We start from the raw sequence: 17,373 nt of genomic DNA, 5'->3' as shown, positions 1-17,373 counted from the left end.
CCAATCAAACTTGTATCTAATTATCAGTGACAGAACATGTACTTAACACTCATTAAATGAATAAAAATTACATTTCAAATGTCAAAGGTGTTGCACGGTGAGTGACAGATTTGTGAAATAAGAAGTGTCATTCCTGAATCCTGGCACATGTCTTACACAGAGGAAGCCAACACCTCCGTTGGAGAGGTAATCACTGGGCTCAAACTATATTCACTTTCTATTTCAAAGGTTGCAATTTGTTCATTTGTTTACACCTGCCAGCGGGGACACATGAAGGTGATTTTCATCATCTGAGAAACTGGGCAGAAGTCCAAGTTTCACGCCACAAAATAACAACCTTCATTGTGATGCCCTTTCCACCAACTAACCAACCACCCACCTCATATTATGAATAATAATGGCAGGTGATGTGACTCACCTCTGAGGATGCTGTGTTAGTCAATAATATAAACCTGTCTATACCTCCACTTATGAATATTGAATTTCCTTTAGGGATCAATAAAGTATTAGTCTATCTAATCTTGGCACCAAGAACCAAGTCTATCCATCTATGTTGTTTATTTGTCATTGTGAGCAAGTCCACTGGTATACTTGTGCCAGTGATAGACTCACATTCAGAAGCTGTCCTGTCTTCATGAATAGTCAAGCAGCTTAACTAAGAACAAACCTTCCAAGCTCCAGAGCCAGAGCCTGAGGAGGCAAGGCTCCCTAATCTGGACTGGGCATCGCCTGCAGGGAACTATTGGCTAGAGAGCTGCCTCGGGCAGGTGGGGAGATTATTTATTTAAACTTCATTTTACCAGGTTAGTCAAGAGAGACCTGGAGGAGGCAGGGGAGACAGGGGGAGACAGGGGGAGGTGGGTAGGGAGACAAGGGGAGGTACACTGGGGTAGATGGAGATGGGAAGGGTGGTAGGGGGAGACAGGGAGTGGCAGGGGGCTGCATATAGGCAGGACCGGATTACCGAACAGGCACACAGGGCACGTGTCCTGGGCCCCCCGAACTCCAGGGTTGGGGCCCCCCTGGAAGTCTGGAAGGCTCTAGATAGCAACATTTGTAGAATTTCAGGAAATTAGCTATAAAACAGCAAAAAATTCATCCCTGCCCCATGGCAAAAAGTATAGAATTTCATTATAGAGTTATAAAAGGGGAAGGCACTGGAGGCAGGGGGAGACAGGAGGAAATAGAGGGAGACAGGGGAGGCAGGAGGAGACAGGGGGAGGCAGGGGACTTAAGTGGTATGGAGACTGTAGGAGGCAATGGAAGTAGCCAGATCCCTTGCCAAACCCCCCTCCCCAGTCCCCGAGTCCCCAGACTCAGTCTCTGCCAGCCAGTCTCCCCACAGCAATAACCACCAGAGGTAAGATGTAGGGTGGCTCAGGGATGTTCACACAACATGCATCCTGCAGGAACTCAGGTGAACTAACAGCCAAAGGGCTGGAGCGAAGAAAACCCTGGCCTGATCTCCAATTCTGGCACGGCAAAGATATTAACAACACTCAAATCAACATAGCTGGCATCCACTCACCCTCTGCTCCTCCCCGGTCTCAATCCCTTGGTGACATCGTTGGCTGAATTCAGCAACAAAATGTAAAATAATTTGACACATCAACCCTGCTGGAACTGAACAATACTTCATTTTCATAAATTATTGGAAGTCAAACCTCTGAATCCCTCCTAATATCTGGCATAACACGGAAAGGTTATGATGAAAAATAAATGTTATACTGTGGCCAGAATATGCATCAAATGTTGTTTGCACGCTAAATGACATGGGGTCAAATAGAGTTTGAATTTATGAAAATACCTCAGTAGATAGGAAATTAGCTCATTCTATAAAAGCCTAAAGTAGAATGTTAGATATTGATCGTAGTACTTCACCAATTCCACCCCTTACTATTAAGATTAACAACAAATAATCAGCGAACTATTAGGTTACAATGTTAAAAATGTTGGTCAAATAGAGTAAAACACACATTTCTTTGAAACAGTTCCCATTGCACCAGAGCTTCCCACCAAGGTAACCAATTAGCATTCTGATTTCTAAAACATTAATGAATTATTCACAGCTCCATATTTCCATACCATTAACAGGCTATGTGTCTTACACCTGGGTACCTTTGTATGTCAACACTTCTGTTTATTTTTTATCCAAGTTTTCAACCTGAGACAGAAGTAAATTAATATTTTCACACAAGGGATATAGAAACAGACTCTTTAAGCAAACTACAGCTCTGAAATGAAAGTGTGAAAAGTCTTCACTTTTCCAGGGCTGGGCCTTTTACATTTGGTATCCAAGCTTTATGTATTCTATTACAATTGAACATTTAAATATTTAAAGCATTGATATCAACATAAAACAGACAGTCAGTAAGAGAGACACCAAGAATACCTTTGATGCTATTAGAGATCTCAATGACATTCTTTGTTTGCACCCTGTCTGTCTTAAACATCTAATAATTAAAACGCTGGATGACATTCTACACCAAGKATGGTATAAATACAAAGGATGATATGTTCCCTTTTTATAAATGTTTTTTAATCACAACCCCTTCATTTAATTATTCTTCTTTACAACAGTAGTGAGCAAGCGTCTTTTTATATATATATATWTTTTTTTATTTATTTAAGTAAGCACGTGCACTATTTCGGAGCTGGGGTGTGTATTAAATGTTTTATGTGAAATGGGATGGGTCTAGTCTCTCTCCTTTCTCCTGCACAATGATTTATGGCCCAAAAAGACCAGAGAACTAATTAACAGAGTAATTAATTAATATAAATTTGCATATTTGCATTTGCAATTAGTGCAGTCAAGTGATTAGTCTGAAATGGGAAGTTTGACTCATCAGATGTTGGTGTGTGTACTGGACCGGAAAGCTTGTCGCCAGCTGAGGCATATATAGAGGGGGCCGAGGTAGGCAGGCTGAGATGGAGGTGTGTGTGTGTGTGTGTGTTGTGTGTGTGTGTGTGTGGTGTGTGTGTGTGTGTGTGTGTGTTGTGTGTGTGTGTGTGTGTGGTGTGTGTGTGTGTGTGTGTGTGTGTGTGTGTGTGTGTGTGTCGTGTGTGTGTGTCGTGTGTGTGTGTGTGTGTGTGTTGTGTGTGTGTGTGTGTGGTGCCTGCGTGCGTGATGGCGTGCAGACTCATAAACATGAGCATGGACTGATACATACCAATCAAGCATGAAACATCTAGTCAACCACCAACCAGAGATGCCACCCACTCAAATGTTAGTTTTCCCCCTAAATCCCGAATGTAAATACTAGTGAATCTACGATGCTCCTTAACGAGTATAAAAATATTATTAGGTAGAAGCATGTGGCTTTCTTGGTGTCTCTGAGTTGATTGGCACCAGTGAAATTGTTCCTCATAACCCTCATTTTCCACAGACCACCAACAGACGTATCATTTTAATGTTTTCATCTTTCACAAGAGATTAGCAAATGACTGGCTTGTTCATCATATCTGATAGGACAAAAGCAGCTATGGAGGCAGCTCGGTCCCTAACTGGTATTTGAATGCGTGGGAGTCATATGTCCTTCAAATTAACAGAAGAATACAGGCAGATGTACAAGTCACCTCCCAGATTAACCCCAAATCACAGGATAAGGAACAAACGTGTTAATGCTTGGTCATCTGGTTCAATAAAGGTTAAAGGTATAACAATCTAGTATGATGGATATAGGGCAAATATAAAGACAGGCTATTCATATTGTCAACTCATATACATGAGCATGGACTGATACATACCAATCAAGCATGAAACATCTAGTCAACTACCAACCAGAGATTCAGAGATGCCACCACTCAAATATTAATGTTTCCCCTAAATCCAGAATGTAAATACTAGTGAATGTAAATACTTGTCTCGAGGACCACAATGGAAATAAGTTCAAGACGTTATTGTGGATTATCCTCGATGATTTTACTCATGTATGGCTTTTTCAAGTGTTATGTGTGCTTGCTTTATTTAAATGGTCGAAATTAATAAACTAAACTCAAAACACCTTTGATCTCAATCAACCCTCCATTCTCAGTTATCAAATAACAATTGAGTTTACTCTACGGTAACAATAAACAGTTCATATTGAAAGATGTTGTGTGCAACTATGGAATGAGGCACACTAGTATTATGATTGGCCTCTGGAGGCCTATTGGTATGAAGCTGTATTACTCAACACATCCATAACCGGTGTTAGTGTATATTAATGCTAGCTAATCGCAGGGTATTATTTTTATGACACTCCTCTCCCAAAAAGTCTACATTTAGGAGAGGCCTTGGGAATCTCCCGATCAGTGCAAACTCAGCCAATTGGCAAACGCCCTTGACAACATGACCCAAAAGACAGGAGCTATCAATCATGTCACTCTAGCTGTCACTCATTTGTATAACCTAAGCAACTTCTGAAGTGGGTATTTCTGGCTTGTATGCATTACATGCATTTCATGTAATGTTTTATGTACATTCAACATAGCATGTCATCAACATTGAATTCAATACAATTGCTTAAAACAACATCCTTAATTCCCACGTAATTGCTTTGCTTTTATCATTTACAATCCACGCATTACCATGCCCTGAGACAGTACATGGATATTCACATGGAATACATCTATTCTCTGGAATTTACATGCATCTGTTGTGTTATCTGTTCTTTGTGTGAGGTCCCTACTGGTTTCCTCCCGTTCCTAAAGAAGCCATAGGGAAGCTTTGCGATGTTTCCCAGAAGCAAGAAGCATGCCAGATGATCAGGGAGAAATTCAACAGTCCCTCGAGACCACACCACGTGGCCAACGCTGCCAGGTGACGTCATCAGCAGATGGCATGGGTACCAGCTCCGGCGGTTGGCATCGGTGTCATTTCTCAAAGAGAGAGAGAGGGGGGAGAGAGAGAGGGGAGAGAGAGAGAGAGAGAGAGAGAGAGAGAGAGAGAGAGAGAGAGAGAGAGAAAAGACAAGGAGAAGAAGGAGAGTAGAACCACTCTGGTGCTATCTCCCATCGCGATAACAAAAAGGTGCTGGCGCGTAAAGCTACCTGGAAGGCTATTGAGAAGATGTGCACTGTTTGACACAGGATCCAGGTGAGGGAGAAAATGCATGTAGACTGAGTGTGGGGGGAAAAGGAATGAATTGGTGTCATGTTGTGGGATTGAAATTGAATTGAAATCAAAGTATCTAGCAAAAGGATCGTTTATAATTGGGGTTTAAAAGGATGCTCAATTGAATTAATGAATTAGTTAATGGTAGGGTGTCTAGGCTACTGTCCTTATCATTTGATTATTTCCAGTAATAGGCTAATCATGTAAAGATGTATACTAAWGTCATACAGATGCATAAATGTAGACATCTATATGTAGACATCTATATGATATAGACCTTTATAGATATGTTTCAAGAAAATTGAATGATTACAGCCTATAATATTCAATTCGGTTGGATGTCAATTTGTCCAGATAAGGCCATGGGTAAAATATAATGCTAAGAATGTTAATAAATGTCTAATGATAAAATAACGGATAACGTCTGACTAATCAGCCGTATCTTCCCTCTGTCACGCTGAAGAACGATGTTGACCTTACCGTTTGATGAGCCAGCAATGAGGCCAGGGACCGGGACCCAGTTTGGGGCCAACTTCCCTCTAGACTGCGTGCGCGAGATCAAGGTCAGTAAACAAGAACCTTTCCTAAAAGCAGCCGATACCATCTCCATCTCCCAGACCCACATCAAAACCACGGAGGATGAGTTAGACTCGGAGAGGGATGAGGACGAGAGAGAGGAGCTAGGCCAAGAAGACGAGGACGTGGACGGTTTACCAGGAAGGAGGAGAGGCCCACGTAAAAAGAAGATGACCAAGGGGCGCGTGGACAGGGTGAAGATTCGGCGCCAGGAGGCCAACGCGCGCGAGCGGAGCAGGATGCACGGGCTGAACGACGCGCTGGACTGCCTGCGCAAAGTCGTGCCCTGCTACTCCAAGACGCAGAAGCTGTCCAAGATTGAGACTCTCCGACTGGCCAAGAACTACATCTGGGCGCTGTCGGAGATCCTCAGCACCGGCAAGAGACCCGACCTATTGGCATTTGTCCAGGCGCTCTGCAAGGGACTGTCTCAGCCAACCACCAACTTAGTGGCGGGCTGTCTCCAGCTCAATGCCAGAAATGTCATCACGGACCACAACGGAGAGACATCTTTCACTGGTAGGTCCCCATTCGACGCTATGTACCCTGCGCCTTATCACAGTTCCACSGAGGCTGTAGCGTCTTCAGGCCACAGCAGCAGCACCATGGACAGCGCCAAACCTTTCAGACCATTTAGCTCCTACTGCAGTGCCTACGAGTCCTTCTACGAGAGCACGTCCCCAGAATGTTCGAGCCCTCAATTCGACAGTGGTGCTCTGAGCCCTCCAATCYACTTTAACGGGATATTCTCCCTAAAGCACGAAGAGCCAGCTGACTATGGAAAGAGCTGTCATTACGGTATGCGGTACTGCGCGGCGGTGGCGGGTCGCAACTCCATCGGTCAGAACTCAATGTCACGGGGGTCCTCTGACATCCGGGATATCCATGTCCCCTATGACATCCACCTCCGCAGCCAGTTCTACCCAATGCAGGAGGAACTAAACACGCCCTTTCATAATTGATAAGAGAAAAGTCAAATGTGACCAGCTTATAGTGGAGTAGCCTAATTAGGCTAAAATACAGAACCCACACATGTATTACTGACAACTTGGCCCATTTTGGGCACTTCCCACTGGGCACACACTGGTTGAATCAACGTTGTTTTCATGTCATTTCAACGAAATTACGTTGAACCAACGTGGATTAGAAGTTGAATTGACGTCTGTGCCCAGAGGGTTGGTTGTGGTGTGGGCCATCTGATGTATAGTCACTTATTCATTGTAATTGAATGTTTATTGTCCTGAGGGTAAATACGTTTTGTAGTGGGATCATTTTAGGGAAAACACACCATGCAGGCAAAGGAAACAAACAGAGGTCTGGGAGATTGTCAAATAGCGTTCAGTTAATAGGCCCACTACATCTCCTGTAATAGTCAAGAAGTAGGATAAGTGACACACATGGATAGGCTATGTTTATTCACAAATTGTTATGCAAGAACATTCTTTTTGGAAATAATTTGTTGATGTCCTTACACATTGAAGTAGTATACCAAACTATACTTATGCTGAATATGCTCTATTCCTAATTGTATTAATCCAAAGGGTAATGTGACATGGTGGAGTTCGGCCTAGTGATGCAACGTCTTAAATAAGACAGCAATAAAAGGCGAAGGGAACTACAGTATGCAATAAAGAACTCCATGCAGTCTGAGACAACTCTATTATTACCCACTAAACGTGCAGGTCAGTAGGGCACCAGTCAACTGGAACAAATGAGCTATTAGAAGACGCTTCAGACAATTCCTATACGTTTTCATTGCCTCAAGTGTTACAGAAGTTGTTCCAAGCCAGGCTTGTATTTATTTGTAAGTTATTTAATATGGATTTATTTATCTAGATATCATTTGTCTATGGATGGTAGACATATGTAAATAAATGTTCACATATTGTGTGTTTTCTACAGTGTCAAACGTTGTGTTAATTATCAAGTGAAATATGAATCGAAGAATGTACAGTTATCCTATTTATAAAATATGAAATACACGTGTCACTGAATAGATGTTTAAAAGGGGGAACATAACCCTTTGTATTTATAACATGTTTAAAATTCATCTGAAAATGACATTGGAATGAATCTCGTTATTCAGGTTATAGCCTATCTCGTTGTTCAAGTTATAGCCTATGCCTTGTGACAAATTAATCAATATAGGCCTACACACATTTCTGATATTGGAACTGAACTCGCTATCTTTCTTATTTCTTGCAACAAATCAATGCACATTTTTGTATATAGTGGGCACATTCGATTTGGTACCGAGGACTATTGTTTACATGTTAATATTTTGTCTATTCATATGCAACTATGGAGAGAATTTTAGTCTACTTTATTTCCTAAATTCTCATCTTAGAAATATTGGCCTATAGGCATAAAGCTTATTTTAGCTCTTTAGTAATGGAATACTTTTATAACAATAATGTTAGGCAAATTATTAACATCTCTTTATGGAAAATTRTCACGTAATAATTTCGTTTATATTAATAGGCTGTCTTGCCTTAATTTGAAATGTATATTTGGCACACACCAATCATGTAATTATTGTATTATTCAATGAAGTGTTCGTGGGGGTATAGTGCGCTTCTGGGTTTTTCCCTTCGTTCAAATTTGTATCTGGTAATGGGATTGTTTTATAAACAACATAACGTTGAATAAAATGGAATTAAAGAGCCTACATTGTTTTCCGTGTTTGCCGAATGTATAAATCAATGCATAAGGTTTTTCAGTGATAATGTGACGTTCAAAGACATTATCGAACAAGAATGACTGATGGCTTTTGTAATAATATTCTATTTCAGAGTTTATGAAACGAACCTACCTGAATTCATTGTTAGTCACACAATCAATGTAATCATGCGACATGCTTTCATTTGACCGTATTATTAAGCAATATTTAGTTGCAAATGTAATTGAATAACATAATTATACTGTCCACACTACCCATTTGACCTTTCGATTATAGGCTGGCAACCTCAAATAGCCTATGTCCAAAAATCCCACAGAAATTGATACATTTTATTCACCCGAAAATAGTTTGTATTTCTTGGGGGGAGAAAATGTATCTCTACTTAATGAATAAATCAGTTAGAGAAAGACAACATCTAAATGTGTGTGTTAGAGAGAGAAAGAGAGAGAGAGGTGGGCATGCGTCCATTGTAAGCCTGTGCCATAAATGTCGCCAAGTTGGGTGCTATAACTGCGTGGACTTCAGCCAGATAGCGACAGACTGCAGATCAGAAGCTTGCTGGGAAGCGTCGTAGGCTATAGGTCGCGCTAATCCCCTGGCGAATGTGCATTGTCATCCTGAGAAATTAGTCCGCGGGTGCACAAGACCATGCAAATACAAAACATGATTTGACAGGTTACCTTCAAAGAGCTCTGTTAAAAAGACATGTTCCGTATCCACTCAGATATCATGGATAGGCTACTTGAATTCACTTGCCTTAAAGATCTATAAAACTACAGTAAATCAAGGTCCAATCAGTCGTCTACATTTTAGGTCACAACATAATCGCTACATTTTAGTTTAGCCTACTTGTGAATGGCGCATTCCCTGATAGTTCTGCTCTGGGGCAAGATGTGTAGTAGGCCTATCGCTGGGTCAAATATTGCACCTTTCAATTGAAAACCAATGCATATTTGAAGATAATTAAGTTTATTAACAAACATTTTCCAAAGAAGAAAAATTAAGAACTAGCTACAAAGGCTGTAAAATGAAATACAGAATATGAGCCATTACCTGCTAATATCTAGTACTAATGAAATACAGAGTACCAGCCATTACCTTCTAATATGTAGTACTAATGAAATACAGAGTACCAGCCATTACCTGCTAATATCTAGTACTAATGAAATACAGAGTACCAGCCATTACCTACTAATATCTAGTACTAATGAAATACAGAGTACCAGCCATTACCTACTAATATCTAGTACTAATGAAATATAGAGTACCAGCCATTACCTGCTAATATCTAGTACTAATGAAATAGGAACACCTCTAGCTTTTGACAGACTGGTGCAAAAATGATACCTGTGAATTAACAAGTGCATTTGATGAGCTTGTAATTCTTGGGCTGCATATGTAAGTGTCATATAACCCAAAGTGGTGATACTTCACATGATGAAGAGAGAAAGAGCCTAGCAGACAGCATATGTTCCTATTTCAGGAGACAAAACTGTCTCCTGACAGAGGCCCACAAAGGAGCAGAAAAATCCCAATGTGTACTACATCTATCCAAGCTTTTTTGTCACTTAGTTACTGCATTAACAACTTCAAGATTGATGTGTGTTATGCTATATAAAAGGTGTTATAGGGATGAACTGTAAAATGTGGCTGAGAAAAGCCTACCATATCCACATCCACTTCACTTTCTTTCTTTACCAATGGAAACTGGGACAGTTTTCAGTTATTACATTTGAGGGCTGACCTAGGATCTGTAGAAGAGGGGTTTATTGACCTAAAGCCAGCTAACCGATATCAGCCTTTCATCAATGCCCTTAATACGGACAGCTCTGTGTGTGTGTGTGTGTGTGTGTGTGTGTGTGTGTGTGTGTGTGTGTGTGTGTGTGTGTGTGTTGTGTGTTGTGTGTGTGTGTGTTGGGTGGTTAAGCGAAGACACCTGAGTACCTCTATAGAGAAACGTCCTCCTGAATGAATAGCCTGTTAATAATACCGTCCCGTAATTACAATGAAAACATAGTTGTGCTCCTGTGATGTTGATTTATCTGTGTGGGGCTCCATGACGGTGGCCCACTCCTCTCACCTCTACTTCTACTTGGCTCAGAGATGTCCCCCTCTCTTTCTCTCACCCCTCACACACTCTCTCTCTCTCTCTATCCCCATCTCTCTCTCTCTCTTTCTGTCTCTCTCTGTATCCCCCCCATGTCTCTCTCCACATCTCTCTCCCTCCCTCTGTCTCTCTTCGCTTTTTGTCACCGTTCCCACAATTTTGCCACAAGTCCAGGGTCTCAGATGGTGTGCGATGCAAAATGTCCCCCATTAAATTCCTAATAATCTTTTTGGGTGGGTTGCAGTGGGGGTCTTGGCGAAGGGATTTCTTGTTTTAATTAGAAGGTTTAAGGAGCTAAGCCCTTCAGAAAAGCAGGTCCTCCGAGAGGTGGTGTGTGTATGTGTGTGTTTGTGAGTGTGTGTGTGTGTGTGCCCTTAGAGAGGTGGTGGGTGCAGGTGATCCTCCTAACAGAAGTTGCACCACATCGGCAGCCAATAACTCGTTTAAATATTAGATTGGTGTCGGCTTGGCACCCTTCCTGGTCCTGGTCCGTAAAAGAACTCCCCCTATTTCTACACTTGGCACATTCTCACATTTTGTTTTGGCATCAGGGAAATTAAATCAGGGGTTCTTAGGTTCTAATACTACTGAGAGGTAGGCCTAACTAGTAATGTCTGCACATAAAATGGAACAGAATTATACGATAATACGGTATGGTAGACCTACAATTGTTGTATTGGCTGAAATGTTATGGAATGATCTATATGACATGTTGGGATGTTCGGCATGGTGTATGAAAACAGAAAGCGACAACACCTTTGGTGTAAAACAAATATGCTAACTATAGACTTCTTCAGTATATTATCTGAACTTCTGTATCTGGGGGTGTCACTTTTGTGTACAACATCCCTTTGCACTTCCAACAAGTTACAGTTCAAACGAGTTACAGTTCAGTCTAGTGGAATGAGAGAATATAGCCCAACCATTGACCTCATCCATCTAGAGAACCATTAGTAGAACTAGAGAACCAGAGATTAAATATGTAAGAACTCTTCGTATCTGGACAAATTGCATGAAGTTTGTCTGCACTAGACACAGGCTAATCAGGGCCACATTAACAGTCATTTGGAAAGGAGTTGTCAGACACTTAGAGCCATTTATATTATCTGCTAATGCTAAGCACAAAAATGCTAATGAACTAAAGTCCCTGAACAATGTCATCAGTTTCATTCTGCGCTAATTTAGCACACAAAGACACATCTAGTGCAATATAGGAGTAGACTGCTGCTAGATTCATCTACTTCTGAACAGTATGGCCACTGCATAGTCCAGCGGTTAGCCCACTGAAATGGTCCAAAAGGTTGCTGGCCTAAATCTGCATTGGTGTAACGCATTTAACCTTGACTTATCCATCCTTTATCAGAATTCACTGTCAATGCTACAGCGTTGTTCTGTTTCAGCTACAAGGCCACATATGCAGTTGCAGCTCTACCATTTAATTGTGATTTTTTTTTTGTCATTCATCTASACAAAATACTCTATAATGTCAAAGTTTWAAAAAAAATACAAATGTTATACAAATCAATAAAAAATGTAATAGCTAAAATATTGTTGTTGCATAAGTATTTCACCCTCTTTGTTTAGGCAAGCCTCAATTAGTTCAGGAGTAAAAGTTGGCTTAACAATTCACATAATAAGTGACATGATTTTTYAATGACTACCCCTTCCTCTGGCCCCCATAGATAAAACATCTGTAAGGTCCCTCAGTCAAACATTGAATTTCAAGCAGATTCAAATACAAAGACCCGGGAGCTTTTCAACGCCTCATAAAGAAGGGCAGTGATTGGTAGATGAGTAACATTAAGAAATCAGACATTGCATATCTCTTTAAGCTTGGTCAAGTTAATAACTATGCTGTGGAGGATGTATTAAACCACCCAGACACAACAAAGATACAGTCGTCCTTCTGAACTGAGCTGCAGGACAGGAAGGAAACTGCTCAGGGATGTCACCATGAGGCCATTGGTCATTTTAAAACAGCTACAGAGATCAATGGCTGTGATGTTAGAAAACTGAGGATGGATCAACAACATTGAAGTTACTCCACAATAATGACCTAAATGACAGAGTGAAAAGAAGAATATCAAAATATTTCAAAACATGTATCCTGTATGCATCAAGGCACTAAAYTAATACTGCAAGAAAAACACAGCAAAGGAATAAACATGTTGGCCTAAATGCAAAGCCTTATGTCTCCTTATTTTCAAGCATGGTGGTGGCTGCATCATGGTATGGGTATGCTTGACATCGGCAAAGACGGGGGAGTTTTTTGGGGGGATAAAAATAAACGGGATAGAGCTAAGCACAGGCAAAATCCTAGAGGAAATCCTGATTCAGTCTGCTTTCCACCAGACACTCGGGAGAAATTCACCTTTCAGCAGGACAATAACCTACAACCTACCCGTCGAGAAAATTCAAATGAAAGGTACACCAAATTCAAAGGGATGACTTTTAAAAAATGTACAGAAAACCCTATTGAATAAAAACTCCCCAAGAAATTATGTTGGCCAGCAAGTGGGAGGGTTTTCAGTGGTTGAATGACATTTATTCACCACATGCAAGGGAACCACGCCAACAAAGCCCATTAAGCACCTGCATACMGTAAGTCTGAATACCAACTACTGATGTTTGCGTAGGAAAGGCGTACATTTCCTAAGTCTGAATCGGGCCCGTAGAGACTAACCCATTGCCGAAATTGCCACAGGGAATGGGGGAACATGTCCCCCCCCCCCAATATTCAGAACAGGTCAATTCGTCCCACCCAATAAATAAAAAATATATATACAGTATATATTTTTATTTTTTATTTGTTTTGGTGGGTTGGGGACCCCCAAATAGCATTTGAAAACGTCATAAGCAATGGCCAAATATGTAGAGTTGCAGAAAATGTGCTTTAACGGTCAACTTTTTGCATGATAACCGGTCCAACACCTCTTTCTCAATTTTCAAACAGAAATGGGGTGTGCCTTTGGGGGTTCATCAAAGTGTCATTCTGGTTATGTGCACCGCAATCGACATAGCTAGTCCATTAGCTAATCTAGCCACTTGTAGCTAGCCAGCAAACTGCTCCAGTATGTGACGCCAAATTGACAGGATTTTTTGGTAGACAGAAGCTGTAGAGATTGGTAAGAAATGGCACTTCTGTAGCCAAATATCTTATTCATCCATTTAGTTTTTGTTTTTAAGCAATAAATGACCTGATATTATGGTGCATTGATCAGTTATACAGTTTAAAGATGTTATTTGATCATTTTTGCCCAAATTCGACCTTTAAAGTAACTGTCCAGTTTTTCCAGATTTCTATGAAATATGACGAATAATTCATTACAATATGAGTGAAATAGTTTTCCTTCCAAAAAACGGCAATTAAGTATGTTAAAATGCTGCTTTTCTGTGTTGGAATGGTATTGGCGTACCCCAACAACAGAATGGTGTGACCGTGTACCAGTTATTCCAAATATTAATGTGAGTAGACCGCTGATTGGCCAGCTCATCCTCCTCCTCTGGAGGATGACATCATCCTATATGAGGAAATAGCAAGCATTTTTTAAATGGCCTTTTGGAGTTACAAGTTTGAGGTTTTGGAAGCTTTTTTTCTCCAGTTTATGCTTTGCCACAAATATGAGTATAGGATGAGTCAACAGCATTATTTGGGTGTGAGTTTACAGAATATGAACTTGTAAAAGTGATATTTTCACTGGACAGTTACTCTAACCCTCCTGCTGTGCTTTGGACCGATTTACAAGTTTTCTTTCTGAAAAATGTAGTTCATTTAATCTGATTGTCATAACGTTCCATGACTTTGTCCACACAGGGCATCTGAACAGACAAAATACATTTATTTTGGGTTTTATTTAACCTTTGTACACCTGTGGTGTTGATGGTTAAAAATGGCCAGTCATTAGAAATGAATGGGTGGGACTACAATTAGTGTATAAAATTGAGTTCAGGCCTATTCATCAGATGGACACACTTCCTCTCCCAGACCCCCACATGCATGTGTGTTTGAGTACACACACACCTCACTCCCCTTCTTGGCTTCCATGGCAACCCCCACAGGAACCTTTCCCCAATAGAATATTTCCCCCACTGGAACCACACCTGTTGTCACTCTCACAAACAATCGCAACATTGTTTCAATAATATATAGAACTTTTCTCGCGGCTCTGGTATATAAAGCTTTTTTGAGGCCTTGCTCACAATTCATTCTGTGGCAGCACAATGACCAAACGATATACTGCATATGAGACTTTGATCATGACGCTGGTGAGGAGGAATGTGTAGAGCAGCAGGAAATTGTCTTCGAAAGAATAGCATGAAATGAGCTATAAAATAGCWATTTTTTTCTCTTTRTGCCACATGGCAAAATGTGTAAAATTGCAGGAAATTAGCTTTAAAACTACAAAATCTGCAGAATAGCATTTTAAAACTGCAAATGTTTCTCTCAGCCACATGGCAAAATGTGTTGAAATGCAGGAAGTTAGTTGTTTTCCTAAAACAAATACAGTACCAGTAAAAAACATTGGACACACCTACACATTCAAGGGTTTTTCTTTATTTTACTATTTTCTACATTGTAGAATAATAGTGAAGACATCAAAACTATGAAATAACACATATGGAATCATGTAGTAACAAAACATTTTTAAAGAAATCTAAATATATTTTACATTTGAGATTCTTCAGAGAAGCCACCCTTTGCCTTGATGACAGCTTTGCCTACTCTTGGCATTCTCTCAACCAGCTTCATGAGGTAGTCACCAGGAAAGCATTTCAATTAACAGGTGTGCCTTGTTAAAAGTGAATTTGTGGAATTTCTTTCCTTCTTAATACATTTGAGCCAATCAGTTGTGCTGTGACAAGGTAGGGGTGGTACACAGAAGATAGCCCTATTTGGTAAAAGACCAAATCCATATTATGGCAATAACAGCTGAAATAAGCAGAGAGAAAAAGACAGTCCATCATTACTTTAAGACATGAAGGTCATTCAATCCAGAAAATGTCAAAAACTTTGAAAGTTTCTTCAAGTGCAGTCTCAAAAACCATCAAGCGCTATGATGAAACTGTCTCTCATGAGGACCGCCACAGGAAAGGAAGACCCAGAGTTACCTCTGCTGCAGAGGATAAGTTCATTAGAGTTACCAGCCACAGAAATTGCAGCCCAAATAAATGCTCTACAGAGTTCAACATCAACTGTTCAGAGGAGAATGCGTGAATCAGGCCTTCATGGTCAAATTGCTGCAAAGAGACCACTCCTAAAGGACACCAATAATAAGAAGAGACTTGAGGAATGGACATTTGACAGGTAGAAATCTGTCCTTTGGTCTGATGAGTCCAAATTTGACATTTTTGGTTCCAATCGCTGTGTCTTTGTGAGACGCAGAGTAGGTGAACGGATGATCTCTGCATGTGTGGTTCCCACCGTGAAGCATAGAGGAGGAGGTGTGATGGTGCTTTGCTAGTGACACTATCTGTGATTTATTTATAATTCCAGGCACATTTAACCAGCATGGCTACCACAGCATTCTGCAGTGATATGCCATCCCATCTGGTTTGCGCTTAGTGGGACTATCATTTGTTTTTCAATAGGACAATGACACAACACACCTCCAGGCTGTGTACGGGCTATTTGACCAAGAAGGAGAGTGATGGAGTGCTGCATCAGATGACCTGGCCTCCACAATCACCCGAGCTCAACCCAATTGAGATGGTTTGGGATGAGTTGGACCGCAGAGTGAAGGAAAAGCATCCAACAAGTGCTCAGCATATGTGGGAAATCCTTCAAGACTGTTGGAAAAGCATTCCAGGTGAAGCTGGTTGAGAGAATGCCAAGAGTGTGAAAAGCTGTCCTCAAGCAAAGGGTGGCTACTTTGAACAATATAAAACATATTTTGATTTGTTTAACACTTTTTTGGTTACTACATGATTCCATATGTTTTATTTCATATTTTCGATGTCTTCACTATTATTCTACAATGTAGACAATAGTAAAATTAAAGAAAAACCCATGAATGAGTAGGTATGTCCAATCTTTTTACTGGTACTGTATGTTGGAAGACACATTTTATTTGAAGGCATTCAACTGACTAGGTATCCCCCTTTCCTTTCCTTTCCTTTTACCTAAAAACAGATTTTTTGGGGGTTGGGGGGCCTTCTACCTATCCCTACACTTATACTGTGTTTTCCTCCATATACCTCCATATACCGCACAAAATATCCCTCAAGAGAGGCATAATGAGTCATGTCAAACTGTGTAGAATTGCAGGAAACATGTTTTAACATTTCAAAAAAATGTCTGGGGGAGGACCCCCGAGCCCCACGTCTACTCTTCGTCCCCCCTCCCAAATGTCTACACCACATTTTTGCCCTTGGACTATCTCAAAAATACTATTTTTTATTCTTCTAGCATGTGGATACTTATCTATTCAAAGTAGATTAGCGTTTCCTTTTTCTTTCATTTTTGAGAAGTACAAAGTATTATTTGCAGATTTTTGTATCCCACTTTGTAACACAATACAATTTATTGAAATCCAAAGGGGTTGAATATGTATGATACCCAAAATATAACAATTTTGTAGGCTATACAGAACCTTTTGGTTGTTCCTATATATAGAACAGTAGTATTTGGCATTTCTAAAGACCTTCTACAGATCAATTGAACCATACTATATGTGTTATTGTTCAAATTAGACTGATAGGAAGCAGTATTATCCATCTCAGTTGTAAACTAACTACTTGATTTGAGCTTTGCTTATTGTCAAGGAACAAATAGTCACCAGGTTGTGTTCTCCCTATTCTCTCTCTTCTCACACAGCGTTGGCTGATTTGCAGGAGTTGTTGCCTGCACATATGTTGCACATTTCTGCATGTGCACATGTGTGGGTGGTTGTGAAGGGGGTGGTGGTACCTTGTAAG

The 17,373-nt window shown here is 40.6% G+C and overlaps 1 protein-coding gene across 1 annotated transcript; it reads left to right on the top strand.

Annotated features, from left to right (window-relative positions):
* Window positions 1-4,900: 4,900 nt before the first annotated feature.
* On the top strand, window positions 4,901-8,337 carry neurod6a (neuronal differentiation 6a). Its single transcript, XM_023999467.2, has 2 exons — window positions 4,901-5,077; window positions 5,559-8,337. The coding sequence occupies exon 2, from the start codon at window positions 5,563-5,565 to the stop codon at window positions 6,631-6,633; it is 1,071 nt and encodes a 356-aa protein (XP_023855235.1). The 5' UTR covers window positions 4,901-5,077; window positions 5,559-5,562; the 3' UTR covers window positions 6,634-8,337.
* The last annotated feature ends 9,036 nt before the right edge of the window (window positions 8,338-17,373 follow it).

Source organism: Salvelinus sp. IW2-2015, linkage group LG14 (assembly GCF_002910315.2).
Source record: "Salvelinus sp. IW2-2015 linkage group LG14, ASM291031v2, whole genome shotgun sequence".
NCBI lineage: Eukaryota > Metazoa > Chordata > Actinopteri > Salmoniformes > Salmonidae > Salvelinus > Salvelinus sp. IW2-2015.
Note: the sequence above shows the minus strand (reverse complement) of the source record. Positions and strands in the feature narration are given on the sequence as shown.